The sequence below is a fragment of the Mauremys mutica genome, chromosome 8, assembly GCF_020497125.1.
Source record: "Mauremys mutica isolate MM-2020 ecotype Southern chromosome 8, ASM2049712v1, whole genome shotgun sequence".
NCBI lineage: Eukaryota > Metazoa > Chordata > Testudines > Geoemydidae > Mauremys > Mauremys mutica.
The window spans coordinates 88,172,710-88,190,716 of record NC_059079.1 but is presented as its reverse complement, the minus strand read 5'-3'; the positions used below and the strand labels follow the sequence as shown (position 1 = coordinate 88,190,716).

Below are 18,007 nucleotides of genomic sequence, written 5' to 3'. Positions count from 1 at the left end.
ATACAAAGCTGAATGTGGTTGATTCCAGAGCATCAGTAATATTTTTACCATGGTACGCTGAAAACAATATCTTGTAGCAGTGGGTCACCATACTTAGGAATCGGATATGTGTGTATGCATTAAAGCCCTAGAAAAGAGCCTTAGCAGCAGCTAACAGATCCTGCATAGCAAAAGCTAGGGCGAGAAGTTCACACAACAGTTCATGGAATAAAAGTTTGTCCTCAGTCTGAGGCATGAGCCCAAACACCAAATTTGGATCAGAATCTCACTGGGCCATTTGGCCCATGCAGCCCTGAGATGTGACATTTGGGTCCAGATCCAGATACCAACTTTACCAAAACTTGAGTGGAATCAGATCCAGGATTCCAGTTCAGGTCTCTCTTAATCTGATTTTTGTGCATACTGGATGCATTCTGAAAGGTAGTGAGTGCCATTAATACCCATTGAATGGGAGTTGAGAGCAGCCAGCATCTTACAGGAAGCTTTGCTATTGACTATGAAGGAGCTAAGATGAGATCTTTGTACCTGTTCTATTTTGACCAGACTGCTTTGCCCATTAATAATGCATTTATGAAGCTGCTGTTAGGATCTTAACAAAGAATTGCCCGACTCTGTAGTGGTTACTGAACTTTGACTTTGAATTAATGAAGATCCTTTCTGCAGGGGGATAGATATTATCTCTAACAGTAACAGTGCTTCCAATACGAGGATGCAGGATATAGATTTTTGGCTCATTTTTTGTAATTTTATATATATAATATAATATAGATTCTGCATTGGTGTTAAAGTTATAGTAATCTGACCACAGCATATATGCTTTGTAGAGGAAAATATAACAGACAACTCCAAGGACTATAAAAAACAATCATTAAGGGTACTTTAAAGTGCTCCCACTGATCCTAAGACTATTTGTATTACTGTAGCACCTCGGAGCTCATTATGCTAGGGGCTGTACAAACCCAATCCTGGTGGGAAACACCTGATACCAACCAAGTGATAATTGCGCCCCACCTCCAAGTAAACTATATGCTCAGTATCTTCCCTTTATCTCTAGGTAAAGGCAGGGCTGGCGCTTCCATTAGGCGACCCTAGGCAGTCGCCTAGGGTGCCAGGATTTGGGGGGCGGCATTTTGTGTGCTCCCCACGGGGCACACGGAAGCTTCCGGTTCCACTCCCGTCATGCCGCCGAAGAAGGACCTTCTGCCGACGTGCCGTGGAAAACAGCGGCACGCAATTGAGCAGCTCAATGACTGTCACTGTCACCTGCGGCATTTCGGCGGAGGGTCCTTTGGCAGCACGATGGGAGTGGAACTGGAAGCTCCCGCGCGCCCTGTGGGGTGCGCACAAAATGCCGCCCCCCGAATTCTGCCTAGGGCACCAGAAACCCTGGCGCCGCTCCTGGGTAAAGGTTATAGGAAAGCTTGTGCTAAAACTTAAATGACATTCAAATACAATGCTTTAATGGTATGGGAGACTTCCAACTAGCCAATAGAGTCCTATGATTATCTCACACATACACACTTAAAGCTGTACTTTGCTTGTATAAGCTCCCAAACTCGCTTCCTATATTTTGACAGTCTCCTCCTATATTTCATTGAGATAATCCTGGTCAGGATATATAAGAAAGCCAGTAAATAAACTGTCTGTCCAGTAGGGATCATAAAAGAGCCCGTTTTGTTCCGAGTAGAAGATCTGCAACCACACCTCATCGTCCTGCTTCAGGGAAATAATGGTTGATCCAGAGGCCACATCGTGGTTACCAGTGTTGGCATCAAAAGTCTTTATTCGGTATTGCCCATTGTGGACCAACCCAATGGCCAAGTGTTTATTGGCCAAAGTGATGTCGTAAGTGAAGTAGTAAATACCAGGAATGCTGCATATAAATTTCCCACTGGAAGCATTGTAGTGCCCTCCTTCATTCATAAGGATCTTGTCAAATTTGATGGGCAGCCTCTCTCTCGGGTAGCTTTTGGTGACTGCGACTGAAAAGGCAGATTTGGCTTTTTTGGTGTCACAGCTGCATGGTCCTGGCATCCCGGTATCGCCCTTTTTCCCTTTGGGTCCTTTCTTTCCTTGCACTCCATTTTTCCCATGATTTCCCTTAATACCCTTCAGACCTCGTGGACCTGCTTTGCCGATGGCACCCGCTTTCCCCTTTGGTCCTGGTTTGCCTGGGTTTCCAGTTCGGCCTTGGGGACCTAGGAGACAAATCGCCTTCAGTGAGGTTTTTAGTGAAAAATGTGATCAGGTGTGAGGGCGGCGTTATCATTACAACACTAAATTATCGTACGGGAAGAAACCAGCCAGGATCCCCATCTATGGGTGATTTTACTGAAATAATACCTGGGGCTGGATGGGTACTGAGATCTGTCAATCATGTTGCCTTTTCTAACACAAACATTCAGAATGTGCATTATAACAAAGGAACCTCAGGTTTGCTCACATTTTGCAACAGATTTAAATGAGTACTGCTGGAAGGGTGCAGAGTGAGCCTGACAATGTTAGAAAGTGACTTCCTCCATTTATCCATGGACAACCCAGATAGAAATAGTGCAGGCTTCCCCCCCACACCATCCTCTCTTGGTGCCTCGAGCTTTAGTTGCAGGGACCACCTGGAGGAGTAGGAAGAGAGTTCAGTTCACATGTCCGTTTGTCCTTGGCATCTCTGCTGAAACTGCCAGCTAATACTGACTGGGATGGGAGTTTCTGTGCCATAGACATTTGTTCAAAGAAACAGGATGTAAACCTCCCAACACCTGTCAGGGACGGTCTAGGTACACTTGGTCCTGCCTCAGTCCTGCCTCTCAGGGTCCCTTTCTAACTCTCAGGGTAGTTAAGCTCTGGAATAGGCTTCCAATGGAGGCTGCAGAATCCCCATCACTAGAGGTTTTTAAGAACAAGTTGGACATTGTCAGGGATGGTCCTGCTGCAGCACAGAGGGGCTGGACTTGATGACTTTTTGAGGTCCCTTCCAGCCAGGGGCGGCTCCAGGCACCAGCACATCAAGCGCGTGCCTGGGGCGGCAAGCCGCAGGGGACACTTTGCCGATCGCCATGAGGGTGGCAGGCAGGTTGCCTTCGGCGGCATGCCTGAGGAGGGTCCGCTGGTCCCGGGGCTTTGGCGGACCTCCCGCAGGCATGCCGCTGAATCCGCGGGACCGGGGACCTCCCGCAGGCAAGCCGCCAAAGGCAGCCTACCTGCCGTACTTGGGGCAGCAAAATACCTAGAGCAGCTCCTGTTTCCAGCCCTACATTTCTATGATTCTATGAGAAGAGTCTCCCTGCGCATACAATGTGGAAGAACAGAGCCTAATTTAAGACAGGATTCACCTTGTGGGTGTAAGAAGCAAAAGGAAGTTGGGAAGGTGACAGTGAGAGAAGAATCTGGCCTTCATTCCTGTAATATCTGAATACCTTGAACTCTAATGTATGGATCCTCACAGCACACCTGTGAGGTAGGGCACTGCTATTATCCCCATTTTACAGATGGGGAACTTAGGCAGAGCAAAGCTAGGTGACTTGCCCAAGGTCATAGAGGAAGTCTGGCAGAGCAGGGAAATGAATACAGTCCTGAGTCCCACACGAGCCTCTTAAACACTGGTCCATCCTTCCTCTCCAACCACTAAACATGCTGTCTCACAAAGAGAAGACTTTACTAAATGAAATGCTCCTGCAGCCACTTGGCCATGTTGGAGTAATAATGAGCTCTGAGATAACAACATAGCAAAATCTCACTTTGGGAAGGGTCCGCAATAAGAGATGTCACCTAAGACTTTCTAGGCAGGCATGAAAGAAAAGAATCATGAATGAATTAGTGTGAAATAAAATTCCCCCCGTGGTTTAACATGACCTGTTTGGAACAGGGTGCTTCACTTAATTCAGTCACTGTTTTATCTGAGGCTCCATTTTATTTGCTCAGAACCTGCGGAATCAGATCATTTGTATGTGAAATAGAATTACTTCCATCTTCATTTTGATCAGCTTTGAATACTTTAGGCAGGAATGCTTGAATTACCCTGTCTCTGAGTACAGAAAGATCGTACCAAATTCGAGTCAGACCTGGGCCCCTTTCTGGGAGCTGCTAGACGTGAGACTGAGCTAGGAGCAGGGCTGGAACTGCTAGACAAGACAGTTGCGTGACAGGTGAGAAACTTCAGGTGAAACCCAGAACTGGGACAATGGCCCAAGTATGGGTTTGGGAGCATAGGTGCTGGAACTAGGGCTGCTCGCTTGAAGTGGTTTCCATCATATAGAAGGTTTACAGTTTGGTTCAATGTCTCTCAGTGCCCCCACTATATGCTCAGCACCTATGTCTGGGAGCAGCTGGTTTTTTTTCCCAATCTCCCTGTGTTTTCTGAACCTCTACTCTTCACCAGGATAGCCTGAAGTGTTAACAAAGCTTTAAGAGGCAGTTCCCTCTTACCTTCCTCTCCATGCTCTCCTTTCTCCCCGTCCTCGCCATCTTTTCCATCCTTCCCTGGAAACCCCATTCGCCCAATTATTCCTGGAGTCCCTGGTGCTCCTGGAGGGCCAGGAGGGCCCTGTGGCCCTGGCATGCTGCATATGAGCTGGTGGGAACCTTTCGGAAATTCTCCTTTAACAAAGCCACTGAGAAGTTGATTAGCTACACAGGGCACAGTCCAGATGAGCAGAACCACAGTGATCATGGTGAAACCTGTCATAATGGAAACAGAGGGGTTTACTGACATGTACCATGGCAGGCCAGTACACACACAAAAGTATCCCTACCCACCTTGCCGGGAGGAGAAGGAGTGTTTCTCTTCTCAATTGGGGCTAGTTGTATTGTTTTGGTGGCTGGAGGAGTGACATGAACCACTCCATTTGAATCTGGGATCCTCTCTATTGCAGTCACATTGTTACCCTTACCTACACATCCACTTTCCTCTTCCCTTCAATGAGAATGCCCCTGGCTTAACCCCTCTCCTTTGTTCTCTTATGACCTCTGCATTGAAATGGACTGGACAGCTGAGCCTTATCTACTCCAAGATCACCCCCAAATTGGGGTTTGCCAGTCTGGTTACCAGAAATGAAGCGGGGACAAGCAGGTTTGAGAATAATAAAAAGGGCCTTTGTTTCCTCAGACCCTTCTTTCTTTCCTCCCCTCCTTTCCCTCCCTGTCACCTCTTTCCCCAACCCTTCTCATTATATCTCCTTCTTTCTTTGCTATTTCTCCTTTTTATGCTTGATCCCTGAAAGCTGTGAAATGCAGAGTAGCAGTAATGGTGTGGGGTGAAGGGAGTGATTTGCTGCATATTAACAGAGCTAGAATCCTTACTGCTGGACTCTCATGTTTCTCATTACTCAGAGATCTAAAGAGGTAACTCCTGAATACTCCAAGGGATTCCTGAACTGTCAGCAGCACTTGTCAAGTGTGGTTGAGAACTCTGGTTTTGCAGATCCATTTATTTCCCAGTCTGCAAAAATCTCGGCTAAGATTTTTTTTTTTTAAACTTGCTTTAGCCCAAGGGCTACAAATCCAACATCCACCTCTGCTCACTCTTAGACTTGCTGAGCAAAGATGTCTGTCTACCCTTCTGATTCCTTATCATGTCTCCATCAATTCCAGTCCACAGCAAGCAGCACACTCTACAGCCTAAAAACACACATCAGAGTCTCTCTAACTCTGAATATAGGCTGCAGCTGTTATCTCCTCACAGCTGTCAGAGCTGGCAGGAGATCACTGACATTCTTCAGTACTTTATTCTCTGCCTCTTCACTTCCCCCTCCAGGATCCCCCATCTTGCTTTGCCTTCTTTATACTGTATTCTCATCCCCTGATGTTTTCCTAACCTCACACCAAGTCGGCTCATTTTCCCTCCCTCTGTTTTTTGTGCCTCCGTGTTGGTTGGTTAAGAAGTCTAGCTCAAGCCTCACTGGAAATGGGTACCATTAACTAAAATCCAAATCTGGTTATGTCTGTTTCCTCTTGTAGTTCCTCCCCTCTCCCTGACTGTTACATTGAGGCAAATTCTGCTCTTAGGGCTTGGCTACACTTACAAATTTGCAGCGCTGCAGCAGGGTGTGAAAACACACCCTCTCCAGCGCTGCAAATTGCGGCGCTGCAAAGCGCCAGTGTAGTCAAAGCCCCAGCGTTGGGAGCGCGGCTCCCAGCGCTGTCCGTTATTCCCCACAGGGAGGTGGAGTACGGACAGCGCTGGGAGAGCTTTCTCCCAGCGCTGGCGCTTTGACTACACTTAGCGCTTCAAAGTGCGCCGCGGCAGCGCTACCGCGGCAGCGCTTTGAAGTGCTAAGTGTAGCCACAGCCTTAGTTACATCTCTGTAATCCCATTCACTTTTGTGGTGTTTCATGGACGTTAGCCCATTAGCATGTAAAATAAACCAATTTAAATGTAATAGCAGCAGCGTCTACTCACTAATATACAGTAATCTGGTTTCAGAGTATTCCAGATTCTGATACCCTTTACACCTATTCAGTGATACCACTCATGGAGTGAGGAGCAACATACTGTGAGTGAGGGTGACAGAAGAGGGACCTAATGATATAATTTAGGGTATGTCTACACTACAAGAGTAGTTCGATTTAACTTAGGTCGAATTTGTGGATTCGACCTGATGAATTCGAATTTGTGTATCCACACTAAGGACACTAATTCGACTTTGTGAGTCCACACTAACGGGGCAAGCGTCGACATTGGAAGCGGTGCATTCTGGGCAGCTATCCCACAGTTCCCGCAGTCCCCGCTTCCCATTGGAATGCTGGGTAGAGCCCCCAATGCCTTCTGGGGGAAAAATGTGTCGAGGGTGGTTTTGGGTAACTGTCATCATTCAACCGTCACTCCCGCCCTCTCTCCTTGAAAGCGCCGGCGGGAACTCTGTTCGCGCACTTTTCTGGTCAGTGACAGCGCAGACGCCACAGCACTGCGAGCATGGAGCCTGCTGCGATCATCGCTGCACTTATGGCCGTTGTCAACTCCTCGCACCTTATCGAACACCTCTTCCACAGTCAGCTGGTGAGAAATCGGGCGAGGAGGCTCTGGCAGCGTGGTGAGGACATGAAGTGTGAGAGTGGCACAGACCTCTCACAAAGCACGGTACGCCGCGCCGTGGAGATTATGGTGGCAATGGGTCACGTTCATGCTATGGGACGGCGATTCTGGGCCCGGGAAACAAGCACGGACTGGTGGGACCGCATAGTGCTGCAGGTCTGGGATGAATTACAGTGGCTGTGAAACTTCAGGATGCGTAAGGGCACTTTCCTTGAACTGTGTGACTTGCTGGCCCCTGCCCTGAAGTGCCAGGACACCCGGATGCGAGCAGCCCTGAGTGTGCAGAAGCGAGTGGCCATAGCCCTCTGGAAACTTGCAACGCCAGACAGCTACCGTTCAGTAGCGAACCACTTTGGCGTGGGCAAATCTACCGTGGGGGTTGCTGTGATGCAAGTAGCCCACGCAATCGTTGACCTACTGCTCTCAAAAGGTAGTGACCCTGGGAAACGTCCAGGTCGTCACCGGCCCACCAGGCCAGCCAGTATATTAACCGAAAGGGCTACTTTTCAATGGTGCTGCAAGCACTGGTGGACCATAGGGGACGTTTTACCAACATCTACGTCGGGTGGCTGGGCAAGGTTCATGACGCGCGTGTGTTCAGGAACTCTGGTCTGTTTAGACGCCTGCAGGAAGGTAGTTTCTTCCCGGACCACAAAGTAAGTGTTGGGGATGTGGAGATGCCTACAGTGATCCTCAGGGACCCAGCCTACCCGCTAATGCCCTGGCTCATGAAGCCCTATACAGGCGCCCTGGACAGTGACAAGGAGCTCTTCAACTACCGGCTGAGCAAGTGCAGAATGGTGGTGGAGTGTGCTTTCGGACGTCTCAAGGGGAGATGGAGGAGCTTACTCACTCGCTCGGATCTCAGCGAAACCAATATCCCCATTGTTATTGCAGCTTGCTGTGTGCTCCACAATCTCTGTGAGAGCAAGGGGGAGACCTTTATGGCGGGATGGGAGGTTGAGGCAAATCGCATGGCTGCTGATTACGCTCAGCCAGACACCTGTGCGATTAGAAGAGCCCAGCGGGAAGCGCTGTGCATCCGGGAGGCTTTGAAAGCTAGGTTCCTCAGAGAGCAGGGTAACCTATGACTGTCCAGTCTCTTTACAGAGAAGCTGAACCTGCCCCTGTTTCAGTTACTATTGACTTTTTTCAGCGGTTACATACCCCGTTCACCAGGTTTCCCCCCTTCAAACAGACGTTTAAAAATAAAGTTATTGGAACATTTTTAATTAACATTTTCTTTACTAACGAATTCTCGTTCAAGGGTTCCAACAGGGACGCAGACTGTGGTGGGTACGGTGTGCAGTGATGTACAGACCGCTTCTACACTTGAAGACTGACAGGCTCCTGCTCCTACAGTGGTCTCTGGGGGGAGGACGGTTACCGGAGGGTGTGCAGGAAGGGGTGGGTTTGCAGGAAGGGGTGAGGGGTGTGTGGGAAGGGTGAGTAGGTGTGGGAGGATGATGGCTCTGGCTGGGGCTCAGGGCATCGGAGAGGTTCATGGCTAGGGTGGAAGGGCATGGTAAGGGCAGCCTGCCTTGCCGTTTGTGGATGCCAGGCGCTCGGACCCTGGGGCAACATACACCTCCCAGACTGACCTGGGGCAGCAGACACCTCGCACAGTGACCCGGGTGCCTAGTGACTGCACTCTGTGTGTGACCTGCTGTTGATCCTGCCCCCATGTCTGTACCCTGTTAATGGTGGCTGTCCTATGCAATTAACAACCCCCCCCTTCACACAAAGTCTTCTGCAAAGAAACATGACGGAAACAGTAATGAACAGCAAACTATTTTTAATACTCAACTACACAGTTGGGGGATGAAACTGGGATTTGGGATCGGGTGAGCCAGGAAGCCAAGCAATTCTCAAACTTTAGGGAATGAGAGCTGTTTGGTACATGAGCGCTCTGCTGGGGTGGAGTGACAGTTTTCACGGCCCCTAGCGCCCCTCCTTCTTGTGATTTTGGGTGAGGGGGGGACAGGACTTTGTGGCGGGGGAGAGCGGTTGCAGATACAGTTCAGGGGGGCTCTCTGCTCCTGCCTGCGGTCCTGCAGAACATCCACAAGACGCCGGAGCGTGTCCGTTTGCTCCCTCATTAGTCCAAGCAGCGTTTGAGTCGCCTGCTGGTCTTCCTGCCGCCACCTGTCCTCCCGTTCGCTGTGTGAGCGCTGCTGCTGAGAGAGGGTCTCCCTCCACTGGCTCTGCTGGGCCGCCTCGGCTCTGGAGCAGGCCATCAGTTCAGCGAACATCTCGTCCCGAGTCTTTTTCTTTCGCTGCCTAATCTGCACCAGCCTCTGTGAGGGGGATGCTGGGGCAGTTTGGGAAAGAGCTGCAGCTGTGTGATGGGAAAAAGGAAGTGATTTCCTTCCAAAGATACATGTTTGCGAACACTGAACACAGTCTACTCAGTTTCTGTGAACAAGACCATACAGGGCACCCAGGGCCGGCTCCAGAGCCCAGCGGGGCAAGCACCCGCCTGGGGCGGCCCTTTCCCGGGGGGGCGGCAGGCTGGGCCGGCGGACCTGCCGCAGTCATGCCTGCGGGAGGTCCACCGGAGCCCCGGGAGCAGCGGACCTGCCGCAGGCATGACTGCGGAGGGGACGCTCGGCCGGCGGCTCCAGTGGACCTCCCGCAGGCATGACTGCGGACGGTTCGCTGGTCCCGCGGCTCGGCTGGACCTCCCGCAGGCATGCCTGTGGCAGCTCAACCGGAGCCGCCGGACCAGCGAACCGCCCGCAGCTGCGGGAGGTCCAGCTGAGCCGCGCGACCAGCGGATCCTCCGCAGTCATGCCCGCGGGAGGTCCGCTGCTCCCGCGGCTCGGGGGCGCCTCCCGGGCATGACTGCTTGGGGCGGCCAAATTTGTAGAGCCGCCCCTGAGGGCACCTAATCTCATGTGCTCTCAGGACAAGTTCGAATTTTCGGCATTCACTTTCATTGCCTGGGGTCTTGCACTGGAGATCGGACAAGCGGAGCAGGACAGCAGAATCCGTGTAGCAGCCAGGCCTGGTAAGCCGTAAACTTTAGGCTGCTTAACAGTTAATGGATAGCAGTGCCCTCCTGCTGCAGGCAATCTGGAAAGCATAAAGTCTGACCCTGTTCCAGCCCCTCGCGGCTGTCCCCGGGAAAGATCCCTGTATGCTTTTCCTCTGCAGCCTCCAACACGTGGCTGTTAAACGACGGTCATTGTTATGCAAAGGAAAAGTCAAGCATTCACAATAGTAACATTAAAGTAATTCCCCTAATTAGATGCAGCAGTCGCCGAGCGAGATCACCCTGAGGCGGGTCTCCAGGAGAAACAGAGAGCGCATGCTGCGTGAATCCCTGCACAAACCAGGGCCCTATGCTGCCATGCTGGTCGAGGCGATGCTCCCATTATACCTCCTGATGGCCTGGCGCGGAAGAGTGTACTTCCATGGAGCACCCAACAAGGCACCTCTCCCCAGGAACCTCCTGCGGAGGCTTTTTGAGTACCTCTCAGAGAGCTTCATAGAACTGTCCCAAGAGGATTTTTGTTCGATCCCTATATGCATTGACCTTCTTTTTATATAGTTTTTATTCCTGTTTTGTTAAGAAATAAATGTTTACATGTTTACAGCACTTACCGACTGACCCTTCCCCTGATTCGGAGTCCGGGTTAACGGCCGGGGAGGGTTGGTAGGGGATCTCTGTGAGGGTGATGAAGAGATCCTGGCTGTCGGGGAAAGCGGTATTGTGTTCGCTGTCGGCTGCGCCGTCCTCCACAAACCCTTCCTCATCTTCCCCATCGGCGAACATCGCCGAGAAACTGCCCCTCGACACTATCCCATCCTCAGAGTCCACGGTCACTGGTGGGGCAGTGGTGGCAGACCCACCGAGAATGGCATGCAGTGCCTCGTAGAAGCGGCATGTCTGGGGCTGGGCTCCGGAGCATCCATTTGCCGCTTTGATTTTTTGGTAGCCTTGTCTCAGGTCCTTGATTTTCACGCGGCACTGCGTTGCATCCCGGCTGTATCCTCTGAGTGCCATGGCTTTGGAGACCTTCTCGTAGGTCTTTGCATTCCATTTGTTGGAGCGCAGCTCCGAAAGCACAGACTCATCGCCCCACACAGCGATCAGATCCAAGACTTCCCGGTCAGTCCATGCTGGGGCCCTCTTTCTACTCTGAGATTGCATGGACTCCTCTGCTGGAGAGCTCTGCATCGCTGCCAGTGCTGCTGAGCTCGCCACGACGTCCACACAGGAAATGAGATTCAAACTGGCCAGACAGGAAAAGGAATTCAAATTTTCCCGGTGCTTTTCCTGTATGGCTGATCAGAACATCTGAGCTCGGACTGCTGTCCAGAGCGTCAACAGAGTGGTGCAGTGTGGGATAGCTCCTGGAGCTAGTAAGTTCGATTTGCATCCACACCTAGCCTAATTCGACATAGCCATGTCGAATTTAGCGCTACTCCCCTCGTCGGGGTGGAGTACCGAATTCGAACTAAAGAGCCCTCTAGGTCGAATTAAATGGCTTCCTGGTGTGGACGGGTGCACGGTTAATTCGAATTAACGCTGCTAAATTCGAATTAAAGTCCTAGTGTGGACCAGGCCTTAGAGACAGTTATGACAATATGTGAATTAGGGGCCTGATCCTGTGAGGTGTGGAATGAGGGCATTGAGCGCCATGTAGGACTGACTCCTTCATTGTGCTTATATCTCCCTCAGTAAAATTCTTTGTACGTTAAAAAAGGTGGAAGCTGAATTTCAGAAGTAAAAGTGGAGGACAACAGAAACTCTGTATACCTGTTATACAATGTAAGGGCTTATCTACTCGGAGAAATTTTACTGTATAGCTATTGCGAATAAACTATTCCAGAATAGCTCCTCAAAATTCTATTCCAGAATAAAAGTGACTTTTCTGGGATAATTACTCCACTCACAAAGAAGTTAAAACAGATAGATAGCAATAGATACATGTTTAATTTTAGGTACTTATATGGCCCCCATTACCATAGCATCTGAGTGTCTCACAATCTTTAATGTATTTATCCTCACAACTGTGAGGTAGGGCAGTCCTATTAGCTCCATTTTACAGATGGGGGGACTGAGGATCCAAGAGGCCCCAGCTAAATCCTCAAAGGCATTTAGGTACCTAGCCCGCAGTGTAATCAATGGAAGTTAAATGACTAAATACCTTTTGAGGAGCTGGGCACTAGTGACTTGTCCAAGGTCAAACAGGAAGTCTGTGGTGGAACAGGGACTCAAACCAAGGGTCCTGAGTTCTAAGCTAGCGCCTTAACTGCTGGACACCCTTCCTCCATGTTCAGCAAAGTACGTAAGCTGTGCTTCTGTAGGGCTTCAGCGTAGCCGTAGACACTCATTACAGCAGCGGGAACAGTTCTCTTGTTATAGTTAATCCAACTCCCTGAGAAGCAGTAGCTAGGCTGACAGAAGAATTCTTCCATCAAGCTTTTGCTGTCTATTCCTGGGGTTAGGTTGGCTTAACTGTCGCTCAGGGGTGTGGATTTTTCACACCCTGAGCAATATAGCTGGGTCAATTTAACTTTTAAGCGCAGACTTGGCTGCAGTTAGATAATGCCAACTGTCTCACAAGGTGGTGTCTTCTCTGTGTACATTCCATTGGAGATTCTGAATGAGATAAACCTCATCATAATCTAAAACCAGAACATTTGACTTCATATGTTAATTTTAAATAACAATACTCCCCCAGACTCCACTTTTGAATAATTATTAACTACAGAGGCTCCTGAACCAACCCACCAGATATAATCACCCATTTATATCCTGCTTAAACTGGTGATGGAACTGATTTTTGACTGCATTTTGGGCAGTCATTGAGCAAGATGTTACAATCCAGTCATGAACTCTTTTTGTGGAGATCGAAGGAGTACTACTGAATCTCTGGAGCCAAGAGTTTGACTTTCTAAAAGCAGAGTTAGTCTTCTGTTTTGATTACTAACCACAGGCTGAGAATAAAATACTAGCCAAGTCAGAATTCTTTACCCATTGTATTCCTGTGTAAACAACCTTTTTGAAAAGTCCTGGGGGCTTCCTTTCCTATTTTTACCATGAGTTTTTAAGATCTCATTTGGTTCACTGAGACACAGGGCCTGAAGCTGCCCCCTTGTGCTTAACTCGTGCAACTGATCTGTGTTTTCTGAACCTGGCAGGAGCATGCTTTACTTGATGCTATGGACATCAGAAACTAATATCTATGTGCGGGCGGGATTTGCAGAAGCATAAACCCCTGCAAAATTTCCAGCATGGTTGTGTGTTTAAATCTCTATAGAGGAGAGGAGTTTGACCATCCCTTATTCAGAAACTTTAGAAAATGTCATTTCACTACATACTTATTGTCTCCTTCTGTGCTAAGAGTAGGTTGAATGTCACAGATGTAGAACTGGTGAGAAACTACCTACATTCAGCATGGTGTTTACAAGAGTGCCATCTGTAGTGACTGGGATTTGCCTCACAGGCCTTCAGAATCCACAGTACCTCATTTTAGATGCCAATTTACCTCTGCCCCATACAAATCTCTAGTTATCTCACCTTTACCATTGCAGATTATTGACAGCAGAGAAGCCAAATCAGAAAGGGTGGTGTCTAACTCCTATTGAAATCAGGAGGTGCCTAAAAATTGAAGGCAGTTAGGTGCCTAAATATCTTTGTGACTCCTACCAAATGATTTAGTGTGACTTTAATATTTCTGAACTATGGTATTTATTGGGTCTGCCAGGTTAAAAGGTTTAGTATGCTTAATTAATGGACAAAGAGAGAGGTACACATAAGAACACAGCCCCTTCCCTTATCATAGAGCTTCCTCACCCTAGCTGTGACAGATAAGAACGGCCGTACCGGGTCAGACCAAAGGTCCATCTAGCCCAGTATCTGTCTCCCGACAATGGCCAATGCCAGGTGCCCCAGAGGGAGTGAACCCAACAGGCAATGATCAAGTGATCTCTCTCCTGCCATCCATCTCCATCCTCTGACGAACAGAGGCTAGGGACACCATTCCTTACCCATCCTGGCTAATAGCCATTTATGGACTTAACCACCATGAATTTATCCAGTTCTCTTTTAAACACTGTTATAGTCCTAGCCTTCACAACCTCCTCAGGTAAGGAGTTCCACAAGTTGACTGTGCCCTGCGTGAAGAAGAACTTCCTTTTATTTGTTTTAAACCTGCTGCCTATTAATTTCATTTGGTGACCCCTAGTACCCCTAGATACCCCTCTTTCTAAATATATATAGGATAAAAGATTCATCCATCATCCCAGTTGGATTTTTCTTATCAGATGCTTATGTTCTACTAACTTAATATAAGATTAGTTTTTGTTCAATCTAACCAGCTTCCAGACAGTTCTCTAGCACTCTTTTCTGAATATCTGTAGCTAGGCAAAGCAAGTGTAGTTAAATGGACACAGATACAGGCTAGAGCATTAATTGTGACAGTATGAACTCTGTTATCTGTTACCAGGTGCTTCTAGTCAATAGGAACACAGCAGTCTCCTGGGGCTACATCTGAAGCCTACTGAAGTCAAGAGAAAGATTCCCACTGACTTAAAGGAGCTTTGGATCAGGTTACTGACGTTCTAATTAGCCCAGACATTAGAAACTGAGATTATTGTGCAAAACATACATCTAACATCCTTCCCTGCTCATGCTCTCTGAAAGGGAGGGAATATGTAGTACTGTGTCCTCCAAGAGCCACGTAACTTCTTATTGCAAATCCATTGGGAAAATATGCTACAAATTAACATTGTATTGAGTGCCCCACACTTTTTCAATGTATATAATTAAGAACATGCAGAGGAGCGAGAGACATAAAACAGATCTCTGGAAAGGGTTCAGTTCCTGAGCTATTTTGATCAGCTCATTCCTGTGTTCTCTCTTGCTTTATACATATTTAAATTAATTTATGGCTGGTGAAAGGTGTCAGATTAATAGCGTTGGAGATTGAAACCACAGAACAGGTATCGCCATGGGCAGATGAATAAAGACCTTTGCTCAGTGTCCAGCAACAATAATAATAAAAAAAGCTAATAGAATGGTAGGATACCTAAGGAATGTGATGGAGAACGGCACTGAAAATATTATAATACTACTGGTATGCCCTGGAATTCTGTGTTCAGTTCTGTTCACCCATCACAAATAGGGCCTAATGGAAATAGAGGGCATTCTGAGCAGCTGGGCAGGGAAATGGTTTTCCTATCTTGCAAAAGTCTCTGAGATTTCAAAAATGTTCCCATCCTATTTGGGGGCAACCCCAAGACCTTTTTGAGAGAGAGAAACCCTCCCAAACAGCTGAGTCATTAGGGAACTCAACAGGGCTGTGGGAAAGTCAAATTAAGTCTCTGCTCTGCCTGATGCAGAACCTGAGTCTTTCACACCCCAGATGAATGCCCTAACCACCAAGCTTTTGCAGATATGGGGCAGGTAGCTTGCTCAGTGGATCCTATAACCAAGAACTTTTTGTGAAAAGTTTCAGTTTTGTTGAAAAATTCCAAACCCACCCTAATTCTGAGACCGGCAACAGAAATAGAAGCATGGATAAAATTCCTTATGAAGAGAGACTGAAAAGAGGAGGGCTGTTTAGTTTAGAGAAGAGATGAATAAAAGGGAACAATATGGAGTGGTACAAAATAACAAATGGCATAGAGAAAGTAAATTGAACACTTTGGTTGACTTTGTCATAATCCTAGAATAAGGGCACAGTGGCTGATGAAAGGCAGCCAATTTAAAACCGATAAATGCTTAATTATCCTGTGGAACTCATTGCAACAAGGTATCCTTTACAGTAGTAATTAGAAAAGCAAAACAGGACTTTTGGAAGGGCTATAATGCCTCGTGCTTCAGAACATAAGCCAATCACTATCTTGTTAAGTTTAGGAAGAAAGCCTCCCTGGGGGCAGGATAGATGCCCACTGAGGGATTCCAATTCTCTCTCTCTCTCTCTCAGCTTCAAAAAGCATATTGCAACCAAATCAACACATGTCCCTGGCCTCTCCAAACTACAGGCAATGATCCCAGTAGCAAAGGTCAGAAAGAAAGTTGGCATATTGGAAGATTTCAGCTGCGATATTACAGTTTGAACAACATTCTATGAGAATGTTTTCTATATTCAGGATGTTGTTGAATGTTTGATCAAAAATATATCTCTTGTGTAATAATACACAGCACATGTATAGTGTTAGACAAACGTCAGCTAATTATTGAAAGCTCTTCAGGGCAGGGACTGTCTTTGTTCGCTGTTTACATGGGTCCTGGTCTGTGACTGTGGCTCCCAGCTGCTCCCACAATACTGGTAGTAAATAATAATAATCCTCTCATTACCCCTTCAGTTTAGTAATGTCATTTTAATACACTCATTTTTCTGGGGGGAAAATGAGAAGTGACTATGGACTGGGTCAGTGTCAGAACTCAGGTATTCCTGCTTTTAGTTGTGGGGCACATTGTTAGGGAATGCGATACGGCAAAATTAAATAAAAATAAAAATTAGGAAGTGAAAAGAGAATCCAGGCAAGAAAAAGTTTTGGCCGGACACCACGAATGAGCCATGGATGAAGGTTGGAAGAACATCCCTTTTGTTGTCATGTACCATAGTATACATTCTTTATTGCATTTCAGCTGCTTTGGAAATGTAAAGTCAGAGTAAAAATCCTAGAGCAGTTTATCCAAGTAGGAAAGTGGTTGTGTGGTGACAGATAACCTAACTCAATGGTAAATTTCCTTCAAGGAAGCTAAAAAGTACAAGTTGGAGGTGGGGGGTGTTTTGAAGGGGATGAGTGGGAGGGAACCTTCACCACACAGTAATTGACAAATGGTTCTGTATTGTCTGAATAGGGACTGTAAGTTTTGACCATGCAGTCTATTCACTGGTGTTGCCTGAATTATATTTCCTCCCTGCTGCCTTATGACCTTACAGTGTTTTCTAACACCAATTTGTAAATTAAAAGATTAGCTAAATCCTTGTATTCCAATGTTTCCCATAAATATTTGGACATCTATTAAATAAAACAACAACCTCCTCACCCCAGATTCTTGTGGTATAATTCAAAAGGTCCTAATGTTCTTAAAATGACTGATTTCCCTCTTATTAGAATTCTCATTACTGGTCATTATAATAAAATATCACCCTAATGATAGCAGCAAAGCACTCATCCACACAAAATAAAACAATGATTTGATTTAAACAAGGTGTGCTATTAATAACTAGGGTGGCATGTTTAAAATGGATGCATTTAATCGCTTGTGTAGCTCAATGAAAGTCAATAGATTTACGTCGGGTCTGAATTTGGCCCATCATCTGTTGTTAGGCCAAATGGTGATAACGTTACACTTCAAAAAAAGGAGAACAATATCTCTTACTCTTTGGGTTGCATTACTGTCCCTGCCTTTAAGCAAGCAGCTGATGCCTGTGCCAATCCCTCAGTAGCTTTGTGTAGAAAACCTTATTATACAAGTCACCAGTTAAAGAACAGAGAAAAAACTTCCCTGGGCTGGCTGAGCCTAGAAAACTCTATGATGAGCATTTTCCCACTGTAATATTTCTTTTAATTCAAGACTGTTGCCATTAAGGATTCCTTTGCGTAACTTGGAAACCTGACTGCTCAGTAATTTAGACCGTATTTAGCCAGTGTTTCAAAGTTAAGGATTTAAAAAAAAAAGGGGGGGGGGAGTTCTACTTACCAGGACTAATCTCGTCAGTAAGATCTTGACCTGCGCTGGAAAATCTACTGAATCTTAAGCAGATGTTTCATTGCAAATTGTTGTCACACAGTTTAGCATGAATCCCGGTTATTTCTGCAGACAACTTCCTTTCTGAGAGTAGCTTGAAAATTCAAGTCCACAAGCTGTGTTTTAAAAAGTTTATTCCTTTTGCTTCTATTCCCAGCTTCCTGCAGCAGCTTCAGGTTTTGGCTCAACTTTGCCAAAGGCATATTTTTATTATTGTGTAATGGGTTTGAGCCTCTTCCTTGTGTCACATGATATGGGAA

General features: G+C 47.1%; 1 protein-coding gene across 1 annotated transcript; it reads right to left on the bottom strand.

The window, feature by feature from the left end:
* Positions 1-1,365: 1,365 nt before the first annotated feature.
* C1QTNF2 (C1q and TNF related 2) lies at positions 1,366-17,930 on the bottom strand. Its single transcript, XM_045028352.1, has 3 exons — positions 17,700-17,930; positions 4,423-4,674; positions 1,366-2,198 (listed from the first exon to the last, which is right to left on the bottom strand). Exons 2-3 carry the CDS (start codon positions 4,664-4,666, stop codon positions 1,585-1,587), a joined length of 858 nt encoding a protein of 285 aa, XP_044884287.1. The 5' UTR covers positions 4,667-4,674; positions 17,700-17,930; the 3' UTR covers positions 1,366-1,584.
* Between the last annotated feature and the right edge of the window lie 77 nt (positions 17,931-18,007).

What these genes read in the sequence shown, in the direction of transcription:
- C1QTNF2 (XM_045028352.1), bottom strand. Translation starts at nt 4,666, where the DNA reads ATGATCACTGTGGTTCTGCTCATCTGGACTGTGCCCTGTGTAGCTAAT. An exon ending in AGGAGAGCATGGAGAGGAAG is followed by an intron (nt 2,199 to 4,422) that starts GTAAGAGGGAAC and finishes TTTGTCTCCTAG; the next exon opens with GTCCCCAAGGCCGAACTGGA.